This window comes from Alligator mississippiensis, chromosome 11, assembly GCF_030867095.1.
Source record: "Alligator mississippiensis isolate rAllMis1 chromosome 11, rAllMis1, whole genome shotgun sequence".
Lineage (NCBI taxonomy): Eukaryota > Metazoa > Chordata > Crocodylia > Alligatoridae > Alligator > Alligator mississippiensis.
In genome coordinates this window covers 26,681,476-26,691,264 of record NC_081834.1, presented here as the reverse complement: position 1 = coordinate 26,691,264, position 9,789 = coordinate 26,681,476, and the positions used below count along the sequence as shown (strand labels likewise).

General features: G+C 41.5%; 1 protein-coding gene across 17 annotated transcripts in view; it reads right to left on the bottom strand.

Moving 5' to 3' along the window:
* Nucleotides 1-238: 238 nt before the first annotated feature.
* Nucleotides 239-9,789, bottom strand: part of TCF12 (transcription factor 12) — a 314,097-nt gene continuing 304,546 nt past the window's right edge. For all 17 annotated transcript variants that reach the window (XM_059714710.1, XM_059714711.1, XM_059714712.1 and 14 more), the window contains 2 exons: nt 5,079-5,232; nt 239-2,505 (listed from right to left, as the gene is read on the bottom strand). In XM_059714710.1, the coding sequence (XP_059570693.1) occupies nt 5,090-5,232 (143 nt within the window). In that variant the 3' untranslated portion in view covers nt 239-2,505; nt 5,079-5,089. The remainder of the gene's footprint in view (nt 2,506-5,078; nt 5,233-9,789) is intronic.

Here is a 9,789-nt window from a genome sequence, read left to right as displayed (position 1 = left end):
ACCACTGCCATTTTCCACATGTCATGCAGTGCAGTTCACCTCAGCTCGTGTGGGGAACAGACTCAAAGTGGTGGATCTCCGGTGTGTCAGTGGAAAAAAGTGGGGGTATAAATGCCCTATGTTTTTAAATTCTGTGCATTTTTTAGTCAAGTAACCAGAGAAGCTGTGATGCCATAGGTTTTCAAGCAACACAATCTATGATGAGAGAAATTAAAAAAAAACTCACTGATTTACCATGTTAAAAAAGATGGCACATTTATTGCTACATAAATGTTATATACATAGTGTTTTCTGTTACACTGACAGAAAAATTTTTGAACTTCTTGCTGCTGGTTGAAAAGGTTTATCAGCAATACCTTGAAATTTGACACAGGGTACAAATCTGCAATAAACCAACAATGGAAACTGGAGAACAAGATGAGAAGCAATTCATCTCGGACAATTAGCTCTTACAATACTCCATAGGTACTACACGGTATGCTAGAACCCTACTATGGTCTTACAATGCTATTGTAAATTTCTGATATTAATGAACAGGTTATGGTAAATAACCCTACATTTTTACTACCTAATATAGTAAAATAAAGTAAGAAACTTTTTACTGAAAACTTTTTCGATTTCAAAAATCTAGAAAGAGTAATATTTAGAATTCAAGAAATTTTCTTACAAGATTATTGTATAAAAGACTAGCTACAGTGAAAAATAAGCCAAATGTTTTTTTCTTTCTATTTTATGAAGGAAAGCTTCTGGGCATACTGCAAAGTCTAATATAGCCAAAAAGACAACAAGCTTAGAAGGAAAAAGGCCAGGCAGTGGCACATGATCACTTTCACACCTCATAAGCAACAAATTTGTTTAGCTGATAAACACTGAAATGAAGAACAAGGCCACAGATATAGTCAGATGTTATTTGATGATATATGCAAATTAAAGCAATAGAAATGAGTCCACTAATTTCACAAATAACTGGTTTGTTAGGAACCATCCAAAACATGATCTTAAATTCATTAGTCTGTTTAACAACCCATTTTTTGTTCTTTCAAATTAATAAAATTATTAATTGCTTTGTTCCTTTTTTTTATTTGTGAACTGATTGCCACAGATGAAAGAGGCAATATACAAACAACAGCTAAGACAACCTTGGCTTGATAATTTACTCCCATGGTCTTTGCAGTGGAAGACAGTTTCCATGGAAGTTCAAAGGGATTTAACCATCTCACCGTTTGTGACAAAGGAATACTTTTAGATACTGTTCAGGTGGAGCAACATTTAATGGTTTAATGCTTATATGGCTTGGGAAGGGGTGGCTTGTTTATAACTGATTTATACTCTGAAGTCTCTCATGGACAAGCCATACAAAAATAACAAGATAATTAATGTATACAATAAAAAAGATTGGTGACCATTGCTCTTTTATTCCATTATGTAATTACCCACCACAGCTCGTGGTTAGTTCATCACACTACCTGCCATGGTGAATCTAGGATTTTACTATTCACCATAATTACAGCCTGAAAAATCTCCTTTGTATTTTGATGCATTTTGTGCTTACGTACAGCTAACACTTTACATGTACTAGATGTAGTACTTACTGCTTGGAAAACAAAGCAACTCTAACAAAGTAGATTCTCCCCACCCAATTTACACTTCACGTTACAAGCTTTACTATGAAGCCTAGAAGCCTAAAAAGGTTTTAATAATTAGAAATAAAAATGTTTGAGAAAAGTCTGAGGGAAAAAAATACCACTTTTTAAATCCAAGAAATGTTATGGTCATAGTTTTGCTCCTGTCTGTAGTCACCAGACTTTCTATTGGCTTGAAGCATGGAGCTTGGTATGGGAGAGTAACTATGACCATAACTGTTCAGATTAACAGAGACCAAAAATAACATAAAAAGCTATACCAAGGAATATTTTCCTATTGCGTGGAAAACACTAGTCATATGGCAAAAGGAATGGAAAGGACAACAAAAGACTTTTCCCTTCCTTTTTTAAGACACTAATAGGTATGCTGGGAATGCTAAGGGTCAACGGTTGTCGCGGCTTTGTTCTCTGAATGTGAACAGCTTTAACAAATGCTGGCATCAGCTGAAATTCTATCAGCTTTCAACATGTTAACTTTTCCCTTTATATGTAGACCTTTACAGTTCCATAACAATAAATAAAATTTGTAGTTACAATGCATTTGTCAATTCAGTTTAGGCACAAGGCAACTTCCACAATGAGTGGAGAGATCACAACAGTCTCTGATTGTGCAGAAGCGACACACTGCTTGCAACAGAATGATATGTTCAGAGTATTTCATGGGCTGAAATTCTATCTGAAGATCTTTGTATCTTCACTTCTGATGCAGGTGTTGACCAGTAGCTTTGATCATAAGATTGCATTTGGGTTTCTTGCTTCAAGTGTTTTCTCCTGTCAGATTTGTGTCTTCATATAATGCTAGTTGTCTGTGTCCTTGTGAAGAAAGGTCACCTTCTATATATCCTACCATAATTCTGGAATTCTGGCATAAAAGTTTGGGAGAAAAAAAATTATATTAGTTCAAGAATTAAGGAAAAACAAACAGCAAAACTACTGCAAAGATTGGGGCTATCACTAATGGCAATTTAACTGAATTTAATGTGAATGAAATTATCAAACAGAGCCCTTGAGTCCCATCTTCCTTATTCACATCCAGCAATACTGTAAACAATATTCTACTAAAATGACATGGCCAGCAAAACTAGCCTGGGAAAACTATCTCTTGGCAGGATGACAATATAGCTCAGTCTCCATACCTATTCTCTGCAGAGACTGCCAACTAAAATGCCAGTTAGGTTGGCCATTCTTGTTATGTGGATATTTACTAGGGCTATGCAAAGCTTCAGTCCCCGATCTGATTTGGCAGAGATTTGGCCCGATTTGGTGGTCAAATCTCTGAATCCGAATCAAATCAGAGGACCCTTTAATATCTCTGAATCAAATTGGAACCCTCCGAATTGATTTGGAGAGATTTGGAAAGATTTGACGATTTGGACATAGACAGCTTTAAATGTTTTTTCTACATACCTCTAGGTAGCAGGTGGCTCGTGAATGCTGTGACGCTGGAACGCATGGAGTGTCCCACAGAAGCGTGGGGGAGGGCTGCAGAGCGCGCTCAGCAGCACACCCAGAAGTGGACCAAAAGCACTTCTGGTCCACTTCCAGGTCTGCTGGAGAGCATGCTGGGGGCTTCCCCTGTGCCCCCATGGCTTGGCAACTAGTGCCTCATGGATCTGGGGGTGTATCCGAGGTCTCCCTGCAGCCGATTGCTGAGCTGGGGGGGGGGACCAACAGTGCGCTCCCCAGGAAACCCGGAAGCGGACTGGAATTACTTCTGATCCACTTCCGGGTTCACCGGCAACCACGTTGGGGGGGGGGGCGTGCTCCTATGGGACGCTCCATCCATCCCAGCATCACATCATTCATGAGCTGTGCTGGTACCTTGAGGTATGTAGAAAACTAAATTTAAAGCTGTGTCTATGTCCGAATTGCTGATTCCCTGAATCAGCATCGAATCTTCACATTTGGCTGAATCGAATCAGGGACAGTGATCTAAATCGATAAACAGAATCACTGTCTGATTCAGGCTGAATCTGAATCGAATAGGGCCCACTTTGCACATCCCTAATATTTACCAGCAATTGGACTAAGCCATCAAATCTATTTTAATTGCAACACAGAAAAGAGTCGTGTTATGTCTGCAGTAAGACTGCTAATCATGACATACAGAAACCAGGATCGACCCATTTTACATTGCTTAAAAAAAAAAAAAAAAGCTAAGGAAGAGTACACCTTTCTTTCTTGTTCAATGCTTATTAAGCTTGTTTGCTTTAGAAGGACACGACCACTACATGTTATACATCTTTACACACACAATTGTTTCAGACTTTCCAGAATACAGGAACTACAGGCAAGTAGACAAAGTGGCAAGTGGACAATCCGTTAAGAGCTTATTCTTTTAAGAAGGGCACTGACTGAGTTCCTGTGATCAGGAACATTATGATATTTATGTATTCTTTGGAAGGAGGAAGCCATAAGTCTGCAATATTAGAGCTGGTTTAAAAATAATCAATGAGTTGATTTCTATTTACTGAGAATGTATAGCTAACATTTTCCTACCAAAAATTGAACATTCATCATAGAGGCTGTCCTGTAAATCAATGGACTATCATATTGGTAAGAAATGAAAGAAAACTAAAGGGACACAAAGGGTGGTCTCTACAGTGAAAGCAATGTGAACTGAGACATCCTTCACTGGGGCCCCCCAACTGCAAGTGGTGCAGTTGTTTCAGTGCAGTGCTGCACATGGCATAGTAGGCTCTAAGCCTCAATGAGCTTACTGCCCCCCACACAAATGTTTCTACATTGCTTCTGGCACAGGCACCAGCATGAGCACAGCTAAGGTAGAATGTCTCAACACAGCACCATCCTGCACTGCTTAGATGTAGCCAGAGTAGTGTTTTGTGCTACATATGGCTCCTGGAAGATGCTAATATAATCTCCAGACTTGCATGGCAGGTTTGGGATCAGGCATAAAATTCCTCTGATCTCAACTGCATGACCATTGGTGTGGGAAGCTGGGCATCACGACCCAAGCCTTGGACTCGGTTCCCTGCTCGCTGGCAACCTGAACAGTGAGCATGCAGCCCAGCACAGGGGAACTGGTTCCCCCAGACTCGGCTGCAGGTACACTTTCTTAAGGTTCCAAGATGCCAGAGCACCTTTAGCTGAAGCGAACAGAAACTGTGAAACAAATTCTATGCACAGTACTTTTAAAATGCAATCTCATGTCTTTATAAAATACAGTGCAAGTGGTAGGCAGAAATAAATACCACCGAGCTGGCCATGAGCATTATGACTTTGATAAAGTAAGGGCACTGAAAATACTGAGTACTTTTGGTTTATCTAGCAATTTGTTCCAATGGCAACTCCACTTACTGAGAATAATACACATTTATGTCTTTGCTGGCTTTCAAACTTCAGACACCAAAACAAGTTATAGCCAGTAAAACCACTGACAGGGGAGGGGGTCTTTTGTACAGACAAGAGACATACCTGGCTGGTGTTCACATATGACCCATAGGGTTGGTAGTTTCACTAAGCCCAGGGTGGCTTCCTGGGTGTGGTGTTGGTGGCTCTGCCGATACGGCAGAAACTTTTTCTTCTTCCCTTCTCTTAAGGCAGGCTGCTTTGGGGTTTAAGTTCCTCTCTGTAACATGAGAAAAACTACCGCTGATATCCCACATATTGATACTGAGTGTGAACATTTGCTTATTTACAACAGGGCAATGCACTAAAGAGACCTGAGCATTCTCCAGGAGACTGATCTTTAAGACAAGGTGTTTAGAAGTATTTGGGCATTTAAAGATTTAGACAGGTTTCCAGAAGAGTTCTCAGGAGTGCTAGTACTTCTGCTAGACTCAACACTTTTGAAAACTCAATATCCACCTATCTGTATCTTTAAGCAAGCATCTAAATACCTTAAAAATCTGGCTCTGTTACCAAAGAAACTTGCTAAGCTACAAACATACAGGGATAAATACATTTGGGCATTTGCCATTTGCTTCTGCGCTAAAGTCAGGACAGTGCTGTTGATATCATATTGCCTGATGGACAATCATATACCTACTGCCTTCTTCCCAGCCCTGCAGTGGAACAAGAGTGGTAAGAGTTAGCTATAGTGGCTGCTTGCAGATGTTTAAAAAAACAACCCCCTCAGACCCCCCACCCCCCAGCACTTTACTTTAAGCTTAGTACATTCCTGCACCAAGCCCTGCACATGCCCAGAAGAGGTAGCGCCTTAGTTGGACCCAGCTCGCCCAATGCCTGTACAGATGGAGCGCTTTAGTGGGGCTTTTTTGGCACTTTTATCTAATAGCTGATTGAATCTGACTGATTTAGCTAAAGGCACCAAAAAGCCCTGCTAAAGCACCCTATATAGATGCTGAAGAGCTGGGTCAAAGTAATGCACTGCTTCTTCCAAGTAAAGTGCAGTTTTTGGGGTTTGTTTTCTTTTTTTTTAATGTCTGCAGGCAGCCAGTGATGCTGTTACTCATTCTCTATTCTTACCTACAAATTCTCAAGTTGCCAGGTCAGCCATTTGGTTTTCAAAAGCCACTTGGTGCTGTTAAGTGACAAAAATGTGCTGCTGGCTCCCCATGAACTTCCTGCATAATCCTGGACTATTCAACTTCTTTTTCTTACTTGCTACTAGGGGTGCACCGATAGAGATTTTTTGGGCCGATACCAATGGCCGATTTTTAAGGAGCAAAACCAATCCAATTCCGATATGCAGCCAGGCAGGTTGGAGATCAGCATTGGGATGGTAAGTCTGGTGTGGGGGAAGAGGAGGGGGGAGCGCAGGGGCATGGGGGTGTAGATCAAGGCCCCCGTGGTGAGGGAGAAAGTGGGGCAGGGGCAGGCGCTGCTCAGCCAAAGTGGGACAGAGCAGGGGACAGAGCTGTGAGGGGTTCGTCTGCAGGGTGTGGGTAGCTCCCACCCTAAGCACACCCCAGGAGGGTGTGTGTGGGGGGGTTTGTGCCCCTGGATCTGCGTGGAGCAGAGCAGGGTGGGCTGCCAGTGTGGGCTGGGACCTGGGCGGCACCACGCTCTTCCCGGTGAGGGCTGGGCTGGGCAGTGCTGGGAGCGAGCAGCGGCAGAGCTGGCAGGGGGCTACAGAGGGGGCTATAGCCACCCCAAAATTCACCATTGCCCCCCTCCCTACGCCACTGCTGCCCACCCCAAGTGCAGCCTGGCTCAGCCCGCACCGGGAAGATGCTGGCGCTGTCCCAGCCCACAGTGGCAGCCCACCCCACCCCGAACTGGGGACACATGCCTCCCATGCCTTCCTGGGGTGTGCGCAGCAGCAGCAGCAGGAGCACCCCAATGAGCCGTGGCTCTGTCCTGTGCCCCGCCCCAGCCTGGTAGCGCCTGCCCCTTCCATACATCCTCCCCCACACCAGACTTACCAGACAAATGCGGGTCTCCAAGCTATCAGGCTGCACTCCTGGCCATGTGCATGCACCAGCTGTGCACATGCACAGGGTGTTTATCGGCCACATTATTGGCCATATCAGGCAAAAAAAGCCAATTTCTGATACTGTCAATTTTCCCTATATTGGTGCTGATCTGATATGGGACCAATGAATCACTGCACCTCTACTTACTACCTCTGCAAAAGAGGCCTGCAGACCAAGAGACCATTCTGATGGGGCATCCAGGGTGGCGAATAATTTGACCATATTTCCTTTAACTTTAGAAAGTCAGTACCAGCCATGTTGTAGGCTGCCAACACAAATGTTTCCCGTTTTTATACTTTCCTCCAGGAACTTCATTGACAGAAATTGGATTTATTTTTCAAATAATGGCAACTTGTTAAATGTTTGTGTTTCCTGTACTGCTTCTTGCATGAGTCAAAGCTGAATTTGCCTTGCTTCAAGTTTGGTAGCATAATACAAGCTGACCGGGCAGACTAAGATGACAAATATGATTCTTTTTGTTTCTTAAAGAATCATTTTAATTTCAGAGCAGTAACTAAATTAAGTCAACGTTTTCAGATAACGTTCTATTTTTCTGAACTTTAACTAAACACCTGAAAACGTGAGGGTTTCCTTTTCTCTCTTTTTTTTGGGGTCATAAGAAGTAAAAAAACATGGTTTTGGTTGGGACATGGATCCAAATTAACTTATGAAGAGACAACATTCTCTGCAGACTAAAACTGCATACACCTGCAGAGTCATTATGAAAAACCTTATCCTCTCACTCCAAGCATTCCTATTTGAGCTACCTGAAGAACTGTTTTGACCTGCAACTACAGTAGTATGGACAACTTGATAGGAGAGGGCAACTTGTACACACAATGTGCATGATTCTGCTTTTGCCAAACTCACTGGCAAAAGCCACTCCTTGGCATTACTAAGCATGAGTGAGCCCCAAACAGCCTGCAGCAAAAAATGTTAACAAAGTTACCAAACTACAATTTATTTTTTTTAATTATAGCAGACCCAGAGTTTTCAAGGAGATTTAATCATGTGGAATCTTTAAAATGGTAGTAACCAACACTATTCAGCTTCAGGAGCTAAAAATGCATCAGTCTTCAGACAAGGTTTCAAATCAAAGTAGTTTTTAATTTAAATGACACTGGTCTCAAGATCCTGACAGCCACTGAGGTGAGGACAGACATGAAAGTGAAATGTGATCCTAGGAAGCATCAGAAGCAGCATTTCTGGTAAAGACAGGGAAGGGTTAACATCACTGAACAAGGCAGGGATAAAACCTCATTTGGGAGTACCTTATACAATTCTGGTTACCCGTGTTCAAGAAAAAAACATTCAAACTGGAACAGGTACATAGAAGGACACTAGGATGATCGGGGAAACAAAGAAAAGAGACTAAAGAAAGTTTGGCTTGTTTCACATAGCAAATGAGAGCCAAGAGAGGATATGGTTTTCTCTTTAAGTATATCAGGAGGTAAAGACCTGGAACAAAGAACCACCACTTAAGCTAAAAAGGAACACTGGCACAAAATCAAATCAGTGTAAATTGGCCATGATTAAACTGAGGCTGAAAAGGGAAAGGTCTGTATCATCAGAGGAGTAAGGTTCTGGAACAGCTTTCAAACAGGTGCAGGAGGGCAAAAATGCCAACTAGTTTTCAGATGAAGTTTGACATAGATTATATGACATGGTTGCCAATGGTAGCAGCAGACGAGACTTGATGATCTAGGAGTTAGTTCCAAGTCCATATTCATGTAACTCAAAAACAGTTGATGGATTTTCTTCCTACTTTATTAGTAATATTTGCCTTTGCCTTCAAAGTAAGTATAGCAATCTTCAGGCCAAATTATTTTTCCAAGGGAAAGTCAGCGGGAGGCTAAACACTATGGTTTCTACATTAATCTTATATTTTATCCAATACTGTTTGATGGTAACTTAATTATATTAACACTGCATCAATAATGCAATGCCTCAAAGCACAGTGTCAAATTCTTGACATAAAGTACTTATGCCTGGTATTAATTTATTCACTTTGTCATTTCTAATAAATATTTGTCCTATGATTATCTTGATCTAAACACACAAAATATAGGTAACATCACTGGAGATGAAAATAAAAAGTGCAAGTTACCAATAGAAGCAACAGAAAACATGAAGTGTCATTCAGAGACACCAGTGTTGGCACCTCTGTATCATCTACACCTGGAAGACATTTGCATCTGATGGAAATGCATCAGATGAGAAATAAAATATAAAGGAGAGGTGTTCAGCCAGCCTGAAGGGAGAAGAAAAAATGAGGGCACTCACCTGACTATTAAGTGGTAGTCTCATGAGACAGACAGTTGGCTCTGCTATCTAATTTCATTGGGGGTTTTTTTAATGAATTTAAAAGGAGCTTAGATATGAAGGTCAATAGCAGTTCCATTAACACTGGAGAATGACAGTATTATCCAGACCTGTTTTTCAATATGACCTCTAGAAGGGGCATCAATAGGATGACATGGATGTGTATTTGTTGATAAGAGTTTAGCAAATTGTACATTGTACAATGGGAAATAAAATAAAAACAATATTTTTTCCTCTATTTTTCCCCGTAAAGTCATATCAGTCTACAAACAATTCCGTGCTTTCTCACCTCCCCTCCGAACCTGATATTGACTTTTATGGAGAAGCACAAATTGTACACAGGAGGGAAAGAAAAGAAACAGAGGGAAATAAACTGATGAGGGTAAGGATGGAATACTGGTAAAGCTGCTGGACTAGCAGCTGCT